This window comes from Lutra lutra, chromosome 1, assembly GCF_902655055.1.
Source record: "Lutra lutra chromosome 1, mLutLut1.2, whole genome shotgun sequence".
NCBI lineage: Eukaryota > Metazoa > Chordata > Mammalia > Carnivora > Mustelidae > Lutra > Lutra lutra.
The window spans coordinates 122,775,027-122,791,681 of NC_062278.1; the positions used below are offsets into that span (position 1 = coordinate 122,775,027).

The following is a 16,655-nucleotide window of genomic DNA, read 5'->3' on the forward strand; positions in this document are numbered from 1 at the left end:
GTAGCCACCACCCACCCGGAGAGTCACGGAAATTGTCCTGGCTCTTGTGGAGATTCTTGTTTCTGCCAAATAGGCCTCCACATGTAGTTAGGGAAGGCCCAAGCAGGCTGCCTAGATCTTTTCAGTGGCCCTGCTACTTATCCTTTACCTGCCTATTTTACCGACATGGTGACTCCCAGTTAAAGGGGCCATTTTGTTTGCCATCGAGGGGGAGGAAGGCAGGAGACTACACTTGTACCTCCTGTGTCACATGGCTCCTTGCACACCTTGCTGCATGACTGTCTGCGTTTCAGCCTGTGGGCCACCGTTGGCCTCTTGACTCGAGGGCTCTGCACTCTCCCTCTAACCTGGAGGGTGAATGACCACAGATCCCAGTTTCCCAGACCCAGGACCCAAACTGGGGAGGAATCAAAGTCAATGGTAATGTCCTCATCCCGCCCTGGGGGGCACTTTGGGGCACCCCCACTGTGTGGCCCGGGGCAAGTCTGCTGTTATGGGAGCCCCGGAGAACGGGCAGGGCTTTAGGCCATCCTCCATGGGGCCAGGCTGTTAAAGTGATCTTATCAAACTACAGTTCCTGCTACGAAGAGAAAAATTGACGGTTGAGGAGCGCTTGGTAGCTGGAGGGCCTTTGGGGGTGTGCGTGGTTTGGGACCAGCCCCGTAATGCCCTGCCTCGGTCAAGCTTTGGCCAGACAGGATGCTTTCGGCCTCTCCTTCAGGATATTTTCAGTCTGGGATTCCCTCTTTCAGGGCCAACACCCTCCCTCGTGCCACATTCTGAGGGGCAGGCAGGGCCCAGGCTGGGGCATACACGTCTCTCCCCTTCCTGATGGCCAGAGCACCAGCTGCTCCCTGTGGAGAGCCTGGGCAGGGGGGTTGTGGGGACGGCACAGAGGACAAAAGCCAGGCCCCCGTGGAGGCATCAGGTGCATGGCCCTCCCTTTGAGCGGCTGCCGTGTCCTAGGCCACAGAGGAGAAGGAGGAGATGGAGGAGCTGCAGGCCTACAACAGGCGGCTGCTGCACAACATCCTGCCCAAGGATGTGGCCGCCCACTTCCTGGCCCGTGAGCGGCGCAACGACGAGCTCTACTACCAGTCGTGTGAGTGTGTGGCCGTCATGTTCGCCTCCATCGCCAACTTCTCTGAGTTCTACGTGGAGCTGGAGGCCAATAATGAGGGCGTTGAGTGCCTGCGGCTGCTCAATGAGATCATTGCCGACTTTGACGAGGTACGACTAGGGGGAGCTTGGGTTCCTGGAGTGGGAGGGATCCTGGGGCACCTGAGGACATGCACCTTGCCTCCATTTCTTCCCCGAGCCTGTCACAGAGGAGGAAACAGGTTCACGGATGTGGCATGGCTTCCAGGCGGTGGGTGGCAGAGTGGGTGTTCCAGCCCCGGCTACTGGGGTTTGAAGTCTCAGCACCCTGGCTGTGCCCTACTGGGACCCTGCCCGGCTCTCTCACTGACCCTGCCCGGCTCTCTCACTGACCCTGCCCGGCTCTCTCACTGACCCTGCCCGGCTATCTCGCCGACCCTCCCCGTTCGCTGCTGCTCCTCTCGTGCCACCTAAGGCTGGGCAGGCCCCAGGCCGGGGCCCAGCTTTTGAGAGAGTCCAAGGAAGAAGGGACTCTTAGGCTAAAGGAGGAGGAAGGACAAAGATGCAAAGCCCTGAACAGTATGGACAGAAACACAAGTATGCACCCTCGCCAAGTCCCCAGTGTGTGCCAAGCGCTGGGTACACCGTGCCAGTAGAGCGTTTTGGCCCTGGGAGCTCATTGAGTGTTGAGTGTGAGGGGGCCAACCCCAATGGGAATGTAATGCCTGGGGTGAAGGATGATGGAGCTGGGACGGGACTATGCTGGAAGCAGCCTATGAAGGTCCTGGGGCAGGGGGAAACTAAAGGTGGGTGAAATGGGTCTGGGCAGGCTCCTGGCTGGCAGGGCCTGGAGTTGGAAGAAGTGTATCTCTCTGGACAAAGATGAGGACATATCCCTGGGAGGGACGGGGATGTGAGCCCGAGAGGCGGGGAGATGGCCAGCAGCCCCTGTTCGGGGCAAGAGGCTCTGGAGTGACAAGGGAACTGGCTTGGGGCTCCTGGTGCAGGGCAGATGGTAGCACCCGGCCACCTCACATGGGTGAATACTGGAGGAGGCCTGCTCTGTTGGTCTTACACCGAGTTGGTGTGGAGATCGGCCCCCTGTGTGAACTTGGGGGGATGTGGGAGGCCACGCTGCTCCCTTCCCTGTAGACCTCAGTGCCCCAGCCTTGGTGGTGACCCAGGTTTTACCTCCTTCCATCCAGATCATCAGCGAGGATCGGTTCAGGCAGCTGGAAAAGATCAAGACCATTGGCAGCACCTACATGGCCGCCTCAGGCCTCAATGACTCTACGTATGACAAGGTGGGCAAGAGCCACATCAAAGCCCTGGCCGACTTTGCCATGAAGCTCATGGACCAAATGAAGTACATCAATGAACACTCCTTCAACAACTTCCAGATGAAGATTGGTGAGCTTGGCTTCCGGCCATTTGGGCCTGGGAAGAGCAGGTGGGGTGAAAAGCTCCATGTGGTGTGGCAGGACTGAAGAGAAGGGCTGTGGTGGATAGTATCTTATGGACGGATGACATTGCTGTTTGGGAGCTTCTGCCGTGTTTGTGGTCCTGCGTCTCACACAACAGTGAGGCTTCATGCAACCCCCTGGTGACAGACCGTTTCTGTGATAAGAGGGAGTGCCCAGGGACATGGAGACATGGCAGGAAATGTCTAGATAATGTCAGTTGAGCCAGGTGTGTTGGGAAAGGCTCTTGCCTGCAGAGGAGGGAGGACACTTCATGTGGGGAGCCAGCACAGCCGAAGTGGAGTGGCAGGGTTGGGGTGGGTAAGACTGGGAGGTGGAAAGACTAGAGCAGACATGCCAGAAGTGAGACAGGGAGCCCAGGCGGAGGGCAGCAGCCTTGCCTCCTGGTGCTGGGTCATGGCGACAGCCGTGCCCTAGCCTAGATACCCAGAGGGAGGATCACTTGGACAGAGAGGAGACTGTGGGTTAGGAGCTAGGTTCTAAGAACTGCAGTGCCCCTGAAAGAAACAGAGGAGGTGAGGAGTAAGGAAAGGGGGAGTGATGGTACATGGAGTCTGAACTGATGTGAAAACGTAAATGCCACAGAGAGGGATGATTAAAGAAAGGCTGCTGGCTGATGCAGGTCACTGTGCACTTGAAGAGGACGTTCCTGGTGATGGGCTTGCAGGAGCTGCCTGCTGGCTGGGTGGCCAGTACATAGGAGCAGTGCTTTGTGAACAGACCTCTGTGGTTGGGGTTAGCAGGCCCTTAATGGTAGCAGTGGAGTGGGAGCCACAGGGCCAAGCAGGGCCAAGCATGGCCTCAGGCCCAAAGGACCCTGAGTATCTAAGGGCAATGACAGTGAGTGTGAGCTCTGGTCTGAGCCCTGATGAACATGCTGACTTCGGTCCCCTGCAGGGCTCAACATTGGCCCTGTGGTGGCTGGGGTGATCGGGGCTCGCAAGCCTCAGTATGACATCTGGGGCAATACAGTGAACGTGGCCAGCCGCATGGACAGCACCGGTGTGCCTGACCGCATCCAGGTGAGTGCTGGAACATCCACCACCCACCTCACCCACATGGGGGGCTTCTGTCTGATGCTGCGTGGGCTTTGGGCAGGCTGCCCACAGTTCCTAGTCAGAATTTCTGTGGCCAAACTTGAAGGTAGTTAGGGCTGTGTCTTGGGAGCTTGAAAAACACAATTGTGTTTCAAGCCCTCAGGACCTTGGACAGATCTTCACACCTGTGCAAAGCCCTCTACTGGCCACAGGAGGAATTGGGGGGGTATAGGTGGGAGCCACGGCTCATGTCAAGCCAGGAGTGCTACTGTCACAATCCATGCATACAAGGGGATACAGAGATGGCTGCAGGGAGCAAGGTCTTGCCGAATGGAGCCCCCAGCACTCGGGGCCTGGTTCAGGAGAACCAGGCAAGGCCACTCGTCCCCCTGGGATGGTGCTCCCAACAGCTAAGGGGGCTGGCCAGAGACGCAGAGACTTTCGCTCCTCTCTTTTGCAAGCTGGTGCTTGTCATGCCCAGGTCTGCCTCTCTTCAGCTGCTGTTGTTTTTCTCAGGCCTTCCTTGATTCCCTCTGCTTCAATCCGACAACAGTGAGGCCCTAGACCAGGCTCTCTTCCTGTACCCTCCAACCCCCAGTGCCCCGTAAGCCTGTGGGCAGATTACTTAGCTTCCCTGGTCTTTTTCCCATTTGACCTGTGCTCTCTTCAAGGCCCTTTGCTCACACTGACATTGCTTAAGTGTCCCTTAAATTCCCTCTCCTGTGGGACCTCTGAACAAAGGGTCAGCCCCTGCAAAGCCCTGGCCAAATCAAGCAGGCCTGGCTGGTATGTAGATGCTGTTGGAGGGACTGGGCCAAATGGCTTTCTCTCCCCTCCAACCCTATGCCAAGAGGAGAAAGGACAACAAGATGGAAGATGGAGAGAGAGAGGCACATGTGTACAGAACTTCTGACCCCACCCATAGACGAGTGAAGGACTCTGCAATGACACAGTGGCCTGGCACCTCACCTTTGCATAGGGCATTCCCATTCTTGGAATACATGTGATCACACAGCAGGTCTCCTTCCAGCAGCCCAGCCAGGCATGATAGCCAGGCAGGGCCAGGATCCTCAGCAGGGGTGTCGTAGGGTGTGCTCACATAGCTGTCAGGTCACCTTGCAAGACACACGCTTGCATTGCTGCTCCGGTCAGCCTTTCTCCTTCGCCCAGCACTAGTGCAGTGATGACTGAAGCCACTGGGGAGTTCCCCTCTCTGTTCCAAAAGCTAAAGCAGATGGGCAGTAGGACACACAGCTGAATCCAGGCTCTGCCATTTGTTAGCAGTGGAACCTCAGGGAAGGGACTTAGGTTGTCTGAGCCTGAGATAAAAGTGCTTTCCTTAGGGCGCCTGGGTGGCTTGGTGGGTTAAGCCTCTGCCTTCGGCTTAGGTCATGATCTCAGGGTCCTGGGATCGAGTCCCTCATCAGGCTCTCTGCTCAGTAGGGAGCCTGCTTCCTCCTCTCTTTCTCTCTGTCTGCCTCTCTGCCTACTTGTGATCTCTGTCTGTCAAATAAATAAATAAAATCTTTTTAAAAAAGTGTTTTCCTTAGATTAAATGAGATAAGCAGTGGCTTTCTACCTGCCTGTGGTGGAGTGAGACGTGAGTGAGCACACTGGTCTTAAGCTCGCTCTCGATGGTGGCAGGGTCGGAACGTTATGGACATGCCCACGTCTGCTCATCTTCTGCACCTCTCACTGTGGACAGTGACAGGCAGTTCAGGGACCACAGGCCACGCTCTGAGTAGCACTGAAAGAGCACAGGTGAGCTACTGGCCACACTGCCTGGCACGGAGTAGGTGCTGCTGTTCTGGTTTCTAATAGGCAGTTCCAAGGATGAGCAGCCGTCAGTCCCCAGGAGCCCCTGCCCGGGAGGTGCTGCCCACCCTCTGTGTTGGGGACAGTAAGGCAGAGCCACCAGACAACAGACTCACAGCTTAGCTTAACCACAGCCTATCCTGTCTCCTCCATTGCCTCCTCAGGTCACCACGGACATGTACCAGGTGCTGGCTGCCAATACTTACCAGCTGGAGTGCAGGGGTGTGGTCAAGGTCAAGGGCAAAGGCGAGATGATGACCTACTTCCTCAACGGGGGGCCCCCGCTCAGTTAGCAGCTGCTACCTGGTGATGCCAGGCAGCCTGGCCTCCAGAGAAACAGAAATGGCTTCTTTGTGCACCGGTGGGCAGGTGGAAGCCTGCGCTCTAGCCCACGTGGCCGCGCCGGTGAGATTTTCCACTTTGACTCCAGAAGCAGCTTCTGCCTTTGTGGGTAGGCAGCAGCGTCCGTCCCAGGCCCCAGGGTGCCAGCGTCCTGCGAGCACCAAGCTGACCAAAGATGTTTCCTCCGTAGAAGACTCCACTAGGCGTGATCTGAATCTCGAGTTTTCTAACGGGTGCCGCTGTTGCATGGGTGGAGCGGAGCTGCCGGAGCTCTTACGGTGTGGGGCAGCCTGGCGTGTGACGACAGGGCTGAGGGGGAGGGCTCGGCAGAAGGCGGGTGGCTCGGCGGTGAGACTCTGGCCCCGGGAACCTAGGGGCCCCAGGGGTCCGGTTTCCTGTGTGAGCCTTTCAACTTCCAACAGAGGCCACGGCCCCTGCCCCAAGGAGGGGCTTTCTGGCAGGAGTGTGGGCTGTGGCTGGACTGCGGCCTTCTCCACAGTCCTCCTCCCACACCTACACACGTAGCCAAGGCCTCTTCAAGGGGAACAGAGCGAATTGTGTGGGGGAGGTGAGAGGACTTGAAGCAAGGAGGGGTGGTTCTGAGAAAAAGAATATTTATTAAATAAAACAACTTTCTGTGCCCTTCTTTAGACTTCGCTAGTTGTATGCATATGAGACCCACAAGCAAACAAAGATCCCACTGGGGTGGGAGGGTGGGGATCCCAACTTGTCTTTTTTGTATTTTTGATTTTGTACTCTTGAAATCCTTGGAGATCTAACAAATATACCAAATTCTATATTTTGTAAATTACACTAGAAAACAGCTGTGCACAGCATTTGTACCATACGTACGTCCGTGTGTGTACTCGTGTAGGTGTGTGTGTTTGTGCTGTTGACCTGGTCACGTACAGGATGCCTGCTGCCCTCACTGCAGATGCGGCAGTTTTGGGGGTTTTCCAGCTCCACCCAGAACAGGGAGCGTGTGTGCTTGGGGTGCATGCAGAAGTGGGAAGATGCGTGCAAACATCACCGCATTCAACACAGCACTTTCCTTAAGTTAAATGCAAATGGAAACAAAACAAAAAGCTGTTTTCCCATCTCAGGCCCTGCTGGAACCAAGGGAAACGGCCCCAAGCCGCAGCGCACCACTGTTTTGTCTCCTCTCGGTTCCCTGAGCTGTCAGCTGTTTGCTGCCTGGGGAGAGGCGGCTCTGAGAGCTCAGGGACAGCCACAGGCGCTCAGCTGGTGTGCGGGCGGCAGGAAGCCTTACCTGCCTGACCTTCTCAGTTGGCTATCGTGCGGGCGGCTCTCCCAGAAAGAACGCCACAGACTCGAGGCTAACGTGCAGCCCTCGGGTGTAGGGAGGGTGGCGGCTTTGCTCCCCATCTGCAGACCAGACAGAGAAAAGGGGAGAGCCCAGCTTCAGCGTCCAAGGGGCAAAGTTAGCAGAAATTTTTTGTCTGGTTTTTGTTTTTTGGGGGGAGGGAGCAGTTAAATATACAGAAAAAAAATTTTTTATACCCTACCAGGGTATAAAATGGATATGGGCATGAAAGTGAAAAATGATCTATTATCATAGAGATCTATTCAAACAGAACCCTTGGGTTCTGTGCCCAGATCTTTTTGTTGCTTCTCAGGGCAGAATTCTTCTCCCCTCCAACACGAGCTTGCAGGAGGTGGGGTGCAGCTATATGCTGGCTGTGAAACAGGACTTTGACCCCCAGCCGCACCACATCTCGCTGGGCCCTAGCACTGGCCTCCCCTTTCCGCCCACCATCCCTCGCCCCAGTGTGAACTCTGCTCTGAGAAGCAAAGCTTACAGACCCGAAACTGCCAGCCCGAGTTTGTCCATGCTTTTGCCGCTCCATCCTTGAGTTCGGCATTGCCACCCCCCACCCCCCGCATCTGTTGGGTGGGCTGGCTTTCTCCACGGTGGTGGTCTCAAGTCCCTTCCCCCTCCATAGTGCCCGCCAGTGGTGCCAGGTTTTAATTTTGCTTCCAACCTTAGTGACGTGTGTGTGCTGAGCTCCTCTGGTGGTTCCCCCCCACCCCCCCGCCGTTGGTTATGGTCTCCTTGGCCTCTTGGGGGCCCATCCCTCCTATCTCAGCAGTGACTGTGACACCGTGCAGTGCTAGCTCTTCATTCCCTCCAAGGGTGTGCACTCTTTTTATTCCTGCTCTTGCAAAAACAGATATGATTATGATTTCCCATGGAAATTTAAAAGTCTATTTAAATAATTTAACTATTAAACACTTTCACTGGTAATGTGTGCTGGTCTGATTTGTGGCTTGGGCTATGGGCCTGGTTCCAGTCCGAAGAACAGTGCACTCAGCCCTTGGTGGGGCACTGGGGAGGGAGCCCCAGAGGGCAAAGACCTACCCTGAGTGGGGAACGGTTTGCTGCTACAGAGAGAATGTTGGCTAAGGGCCACAGTCATCATGGCAATCAGGGGAGAGAACATTCGTGTTCTTGGCAAGCGGTAGTTCACTGGACTGCAGAGCAGGTCCCAGGGTGCTGGAGGCGGAGGAATGAGGAAAGACACTAGGAGTGAAGGGGACAAGGGACCAAGGATGGTACCAGAAAAGATGCAGGGTTGAGGAGAAGATGTTTTAAAACCGGTGAGCCAACCTTGTTTCTATGCTAAGGGAAAGAAAGTTGCAAATACAAGAACACGGATCGAAAGACACTAGGAGTGAAGGGGACAAGGGACCAAGGATGGTACCAGAAAAGATGCAGGGTTGAGGAGAAGATGTTTTAAAACCGGTGAGCCAACCTTGTTTCTATGCTAAGGGAAAGAAAGTTGCAAATACAAGAACATGGATCATGGAAAGGACCCAAGTAGCAGGGAGAGGAGGAGATGCTGGCTGGAGGCATACTGACTTGGCCTGGATAGCTAGTAGCCACGGCTGCCATTTACTGGACAGTGTGTGTGCTGAGCACCAGGACAAGCACCATACAAACACCATACAAACTTCATTTGTTCCTCCTGGCCACCTCACATCACTGACTGACTGACAGAAGTTGAATTATTTGCCTAAACTCACACAACTGGTAATTAAGTAAGATGAGATTCAAAGCAGGCCTGTCTGCTAAGCTCATGCAGGTAACTTCAAGCGTGCCCAGCACGACTCTTACCTTGAGAGGAAAGGGAAGGTGGTAGAAAGGCAGTGCTTGCCTGCCACGCCCATCAAATGCAGGGTTCTATTTGGGTTCAGGCAATAAGGGCAGGGGGCGTGGTCAAGCAAAAATGAAGGAGCCAGTGAAAAAGACCTCACTGGGCTCATTGCAACAATGGCCACCCAGGGCAAAGATGTGGCTGTCCTGCTCATAGGCAGGGCCCCTGCTCCGAGGAATCGGGACAGTTTGGCAAGGATTCCACTGTCCATGGTGTGGGATGCAACTGTATAGAACTCATGTTCAACTCGGAGAGCTTTTCAGGCGAGGGTCCACCAATTAGAAAAGGAAACCAAATGAAAAGGCCAACCTGTAGGGGCTGATTAGACTAAGTTGGCAGGCCAGCTCCTGAAGAACCCCTATCCTGCTGTGATGAGTGCGGTCAGGCAGGCCCAGCAAACCGCAGGCACACCCTGTGCACACCAGGGCAGCCAGGGAAAGCAACTCAGAACTCCCAAGAGCCCTTCCGCTTCCACCTCCACTGAGCTCATTCCAGAGAACACATTTGTTTCTCCCTTATAGGTTTCACTTTTTGGCAAAAGTATATCCATACCTGCAATGTTAATTAGCAAAACTTACTAGCAAACACACCACTGATAGGTGTAGTGAGTTCTGAACACCGCTCTAACATCCACTGACCAAAGGCCGTTAAAACCAAGACTGGACTTCAGCCAACATGGTGATGATTTGATTGTAGAGTAGGGTGAGCAATGTTTGTGGGAAGGCATGGTGAAGCTTGGTGCACCAAGAAAGCTGGAGCTACGTACTCACCAGGTAGTCATGTTAATTTAACACTTTCAAAAATACAAATGCATTTACAGAACTTTTCCAAAAGCAAGCATCCCGAGTGGCGTGTAGTCAAATGAGCTGTGATATTTACATAATAAAAATTATTTTCCATAATGTTGCAACCTCACCACGAGTTGCTGATTAGCAGAAAGTGAGCCTCTAGAGCTTGGAAAAGATGCTGAGCCCATATCATTGCAGGCCAGGAAAGCATTTTTGGGCACTGGCATGGCCAATACTCAGAAGTAGTGCTGAGCACATTCTTGCTGCCGCCTGAACACAAGTAGGCAGTGCAGGGACACACACTGAAAACCCACAGCTTCTGAGCTTGCCTAAATCCAAATAATTGCTCACCGAAGACAATGAATGCTGTACACGTTGTCTCCCGAGGGAAGGGACAGTGTGGGCCATGCTGGCCATGAAAAGGTAGCACTTAGCACAGGGAGCAGGAGTAGAGTTGGAAGGGCCGGTGTTACCTGTGGGGATGGGGTCGGGGAGGGCACAACAGACCAGGGAATACCATACCCCCATACCCTGCCTTTGAGCAAAATTGATCCAAAGTGTATAAAGAGCTTTCCCATACATGTTCTCACTTGTGCTTGCCCCCAGGCCCAGGAGATGGTGGGAGAGAGGACTGACGCATCTCCTGGGCTGCTCTGATCCTCCAGGGCGAAAGCTATCGCTCTAGCCCACAGGCATTTCTGTCCACTGTGCCCATCCGGTTGGACACTGATGACCTGACAGGGACAGAGAGCCTGCCACTTCTCAAAGTTGACAACAGATGAGCTGAGGCCCATTTACTGTAGTACTATAGCTTTTCTTTGCCTTTCCGATTTTCAAAAAAGCCCTTCAGTGGGTGTTTTTTTCTCCCCTCTGTCTTGGAACAAGAAATATGGTATTTGCTGTCCTCTTCTTGCCTCTTTCCTTCCCACCTGTAAGGGTGACTGCTTCTCACGACAGACACAAAGCCAAATCAGGCCATTGGAATGGCTGACCTCCGAGGCTCCTTTCTCCTCTGGCATTCTCAGATTCTAAATATTTGTGTGACCCTGTCCAATCTTCAAGCGCCAGACCCGAAGCATGGTATGAACATAGACACAATCAAATCAGGATTTTAAGATTTTAAAGTCGAAGACAGACAAATGAGATGAAAAGCATCACACCAAGGGGGGATCTGTGGGAAGATCACCTTCAAACCAAAGTTGCCAAAGCCTTTGCTTGGACCTCCTCCGGATATGCCAGCAGCCAGCAGCAGCAGCAGCAGCAGCAGCAGCAGCAGCACCACCACCACCTCGGCGGTGTGGCCGGAGTCCTTTCCTACCAAGGGCTCTGCTCCATGCAGTGCAGAGGGTTAGGTGACCAGTCTCGGTTCACAGACCCAGCAGAAAGTCCAGCAGATGGGATGAAGGGGAAAGACAATAAGGAGAAGGAAGAGGATTGTCTAGGGCTGAGGGTGAAGTAGGCATCCTGTCCCAACTGGCTTGCCAGCCCTAAACCTCACCCACCCGTCAGTTTCTAGTGAACGGAATGGAGCCACCCCATCACTGGCTGACTGCCTCTGCATCCTCAAGGCCCGCTCCCTATTGCTGGTCTATTAGGCTGGGGAATTAAAGAGTTCTCACTGGAGTCCATGAGGGACCTCATCACTTATTCTCCCCCTCAGCCAATTTCTAATTTAGACCTGCCTGAAATCTCTGGTTTGTCAGCATCTTTATTTTCCAAGTTTGCAAAATTTGCTTCTGTGCTTTGACTTTGTCAGTTAGCTAGAGTGGCACTTCTTGGCCCATGTGGGATTTTTTTGGGGGTGGGGGGGGTTGCATTTTGCATCAGACTAATCTTTTAAAATCCATGTCACATTTGCACTTTTTAAGAGTGCCTTGAGCTTCACATCCCCAGCATCTATATGTTATTTCTGTATTGTGGGTTGGAGGCTGCTGGCTTCATTCTGTCACCCTTTGCTCCCTATCAGAGCAGAGACCACACACACATGCACACTCAGGAAGGCCCTTACATGGTGGGCACTAGGGCAGCCACCATTCAAGAGTACCCACTAGATCAGATCAAACAATGATGGCGCCACAGTGCTAGGGCCACAATGAACAAGTGAGGCTCCCAGAGGCACCTTCCCCTTTCGACAGCACGCCAGCACCTGGGAGAATGTGGGGTCCTGGAGAGCACAGTCTGCCACTGCTGGGCTGGGTGACACCAGATGACATAATCCTGCTCACTGACCTCAGATGGATTCTGTTACGCTCACAGAACCTGTACAGAAGCAAGCACAAGTCTCTACAAATCCTTCTCCTCTCTTTGAATGCACCCTCACGACCCTGCCCAGAAGACTGCACCCAAAAGCTTGCCAGGGCAGATTTCAATAGGATCCTCACTTAGCGGGTGATCTCTGGAAAACTTTGTACAATGACTTATATTTAGAGGCATTTACAATGCAAGAGACTTATTACCTTGAAAGGAATAGTAACACCAAGACAGACCATAATGCTGTGGCCCATGCTGTCCTAGCACTCACTGTGCCAGGCTCTAAGTACTCTGTGCTTGTTGACTCATTTAAATACTCTTGGCAACACTTTGCCCTGGGTACTATTACTATCCTGACTTTACAGGTGAGGAAATGGAGGCAGAGACGTTACATGGCTTGCTGAGGTCACCATGCCAGAACAAGGGAGAGCCAGAGAGTCCGATTCCAAATTCATAATCACTATTCAAAATTGCAAATAGTTCTGTTCTATTTTTCATTTAGTGTTTTCAGATATATCTGGGACCACTTAATGAAGACTTCCCATAATATTACTTTATATCAAAGAAGCAACTGATTCTGTCCTTCAATTAGAAAAAGTAAATGTTTGAGAGGTGTCTGGGTGGCTCAGTCAGTTAAGTGTCTGACTCTTGGTTTTGGCTGGGGTCATGGTCTTGGGGTCATGGGACTGAGCCCCATGTTGGGCTCTGCACTCAGTGGGGAGTCTGCTTGGGATTCTCTCTTGCCTTTACGCTCTCCCCAGCTCATGCACTAAATAAATGATTCATAAAATAAATGGATCTTTAAAAAAAATGAGAAAGCAAATGTTTGTAATAAATGAATCACTAGTGAAGCTTTAACATTCTACATCAAGAATCATTAATTCATGGGGCGCCTGGGTGGCTCAGTGGTTTAAGCCGCTGCCTTCGGCTCAGGTCATGATCCCAGGTCCTGGGTTCGAGCCTCGCATCGGGCTTTCTGCTCAGCTGGGAGCCTGCTTCCTCCTCTCTTTCTGCCTGCCTCTCTGCTTACTTGTGATTTCTGTCAAATAAATAAATAAAATCTTTTAAAAAAAATCATTAATTCATGAGTTAGTCTCACTACAAACAGCAGACTGTATAGCTTCTTGCCCTAAAATCTAAGGCTCACTTATATTTCACTATACCTCCTGTAGCCACATGTCTCGATGTACAATTATAGGCATAGGGATTTTAGGATATCATCTTCCTCATCAGTCTAGAATATCCACAGTGCAGGAGTTAGCACTGACCAATTCCTTATTTAAAAAGTAATGTAGACTACTAGGGGCACCTGGGTGGCTCAGTGGGTTAAAGCCTCTGCCTTCGGCTCAGGTCATGGTCTCAGGGTCCTGGGATCGAGCCCCGCATCGGGTTCTCTCTGCTCAGCAGGGAGCCTGCTTCCCCCCCTCTCTCTGCCTGCCTCTCTACTTGTGATCTCTCTCTGTCAAATAAATAAATAAAATCTTTTAAAAAAAGAAAAAAGTAATGTAGACTACTTATATATACATTCCAATATATATTCCTTATACACTTCAACATATTCTCATGTTGTCTAACTTAATATTACATGATGGTTAAGAACATGAGCTCTGGGTAAGACTGATCTGGATTAAAATCTTGGTGCCACCACATGAGCTAGATTTTTTGACTGAGGTCAAGCCTCTTAACCCCTGTATCCCACTGCTGTGCTGTGGAATACAGGAGAAAAGGGCCAATGGAACTGTGGGTGAGGTGAGGCAGAAAATACTGTTTGTTACCAAGGAAGTAGCAGGAACAATTCATAAGGCTAGGCTATTGATTTCAGGAACTCCTTGAGAACTAAGCCTGTTTTCTTCTCGAATTTCCTACGGTCTCCAACTGTGCTAAGACTATTCATTATACACTGGCACTGCCAACGCAGAAGAAAACACGTACACATGTGTCAACGGCAATCACTGTTCATGAGCAAAGTTGTTACCAGCCACATGACTTGCAATCACACAGTGCTTCCACACTGTGACTCCACCTGTGAAATAAAGTAATCTAGAAAGCTTGGCCACTCGGGGAAGAAGTTTCGATAGTGGCAGCCACAGGCATGGTTTCTCTTTGAAAAGTTCACTGTTCCCACAGGAGGCTACAATAACGTCAGCATTCAGCAGCAGTCCCAGAGCACTAATGAAGATGATCAGACACCTCTAGCCCTCATCAACAGAACGACTTGAGTTACCTTCTCGGGCAACACAGCCTTTACACACACAGTCATCCATCACGCTTGGAGCTGGAGGGACTTCTTTCATTAACTTTTAGGGAACAAATTACTAAAGCCTACGAACTAAAAATCAGGTCTGATTTTACTGCAGCATTTCCTTAGAGATAATAAAGTAGAAAAACACAAAGAAGGCTTGCCCGTAGACAAAGACAACAGCCCTGAGGAGTCACCTGTAATTGGTGGAAGGCTGAGTGTTCAATTCGATCTGAGTGCTGGCTGCTTTGGAAGTACAGCTGATCCTTGAATGACACAGGTCTGAGCTGTGCATGGCCACTTACATGGGACCTTTTTACAATTAAAGTACTATAAATGCATTTCCTCTTAAGATTTTTTAAAATGAAAAAAAAAAAAAAGATTTTCTTAAAATGTTCTCTTATCTTCATACAAAATATGTTAATTCACTATGTTATCAGTAAGGCTTCCAATAAGCTGTAGGCTATTACTAGTTAAGTAGTTATACATGGATTTTTGACTGCACAAGGAGAGGTTGGTGTCCCTAACCCCTGCACTTGATGTCTGAGGTCAACTGGAATTTATTCATTCTTTTACTATACTCCAGATAGCTCTTTTAAAGTGAACAAAAAGTTTCTTAAAATAAAAATCACTCTCTCTCTCTCTCACTCACACACACACACACACACACACACACACACACACACACACGTTTCATTGTGTCTCTTGGAAATCCAACAGCTCAGAGTGGGGTCCCCAGGTTACATAGTAAAACTTTGGGATTAAAGGCTAAACAACTCCCTTTTAGGGGGGCAGCTAATCTCAGCAAGAAGCACTTCTACGACCTAGAAGTTAAGGCTCATACGACAAATCTGCTCTGTGGAGCCCTGACAAATCAAGTCTAATGAGATTCTAGACGTGGCTTAACAGGAATGGAGCCAGACATTTCTCCAGACTAGATTCCACTGTGAAAAAGACCACATTTAATACAAAATAACTGTGCTAATCCAGGGACAGCACATTCACTTGATATAAATCATAAAATTACAAAATTAGGTAAAGATTCTCCATGTCTCCATTTGTCTCAAATGGATTTTCAAGCCAATTTTAGCTTAGGATAAGAATTTTTCCTAATGGGAACAAAATTCTCTATTAACCACACCAAACATTCTTAAATGCATTCTGAAAGCTGTTACAAGTTGAGGATTTAAGGCACAATCACGATATGCAAATATCTAAAACAGTTGAGGGTTCTGTTCATTTTAGGATTTCACAGGAGCCCTAAGTGCCAACATTTTTTATCAGAATCCCTCAGGAAGAAGTCCCCCTGAGGAACTGGTGTACTCTGACTTACAGACAGAGCTAGAGTAGTGCAAAACTTGTTTCCCTTCTTCTAAGCCATGACCTTCAGGAAGTTCAAGAGTCAAGTTTTACACCTGATAACAGCATCATGTTCCCTCTTCCTTCATTTTCACTGATCTTGTTTTTCTCCCTTTCTGTTCATATTTTATTGCCATTGCTGTGTAAGTCTTATTTTGGTATCATGCTTCAAGTTCTTTTGGGAAGGAGGCCAGGTATAAATACATTACAAGTGGGATTATGGACACTGGGGAGGGTATGTGCTATGGTGAGTGCTGTGAAGTGTGTAAACCTGGTGATTCACAGACCTGTACCCCTGGGGATAAAAATATATTATATGTTTATAAAAAATAAAATTAATTAAAAAAATTAAACCAAAACGTTGAAAAAAAAATAAATACATTACAAAAACAGATAAAAAAAAAAAAACCCAACAAACAAACAAACAAACAAAAAAACCCCAAAACCCCAAGCAAAAAAAGTAATTATTTTTGGGATATAAAAGAGAGCATCTATGCCTTCACGGCATACCTTAATAAAAAAGCAGTATTTCAGAATTACCCTAATAGATACCCAGGATTGACACACCACGCCTGAGCTCATTGAGTCCCCAATTCCCTGATTTCACCAAGAGCAGACCCATTTCCTGAGTACAACCTTAGTTATCGTCATCAGTCCCCACTCTGGTGGGGGAGAGCCCCAAGGCTAAGGGATTAGAAGTTGTATGTGCTTAGCTCTGTGACCCTAGATAAGTCATTAACATTTGATTACCTTAGTTTCCTCCTTCATAACAAGAAGGCAAGTAATTCTCCTACACTACAAAACTCATTATAATTAGGTAAACAGAGACTTGTTCTTTAAAGTAAAAGTACAGTATAAATGGAAGATATTACTATCATACACATTAGAAGTCTAATGAGCTTAAGAACTTTACATTCATGGCAAAAATTTTTCATTCCAAATTCATAATAGTTTCTTTGGCAACATCACAGAGACAGAGAAGTTATATAAACACTCAGCAATGCAGACACCAAATAATGAAAGAAAGCATTTCTATACATAAACATTATTTATGCCTATTTTCATATTTA

General features: G+C 50.0%; 1 protein-coding gene across 1 annotated transcript in view; it reads left to right on the top strand.

Moving 5' to 3' along the window:
- Window positions 1–7,087, top strand: part of ADCY5 (adenylate cyclase 5) — a 148,066-nt gene extending 140,979 nt beyond the window's left edge. Inside the window, exons 18-21 of the mRNA XM_047735253.1 lie at window positions 967–1,230; window positions 2,304–2,508; window positions 3,477–3,601; window positions 5,596–7,087. Of these exons, the coding sequence (XP_047591209.1) occupies window positions 967–1,230; window positions 2,304–2,508; window positions 3,477–3,601; window positions 5,596–5,724 (723 nt within the window). The 3' untranslated portion in view covers window positions 5,725–7,087. The remainder of the gene's footprint in view (window positions 1–966; window positions 1,231–2,303; window positions 2,509–3,476; window positions 3,602–5,595) is intronic.
- The last annotated feature ends 9,568 nt before the right edge of the window (window positions 7,088–16,655 follow it).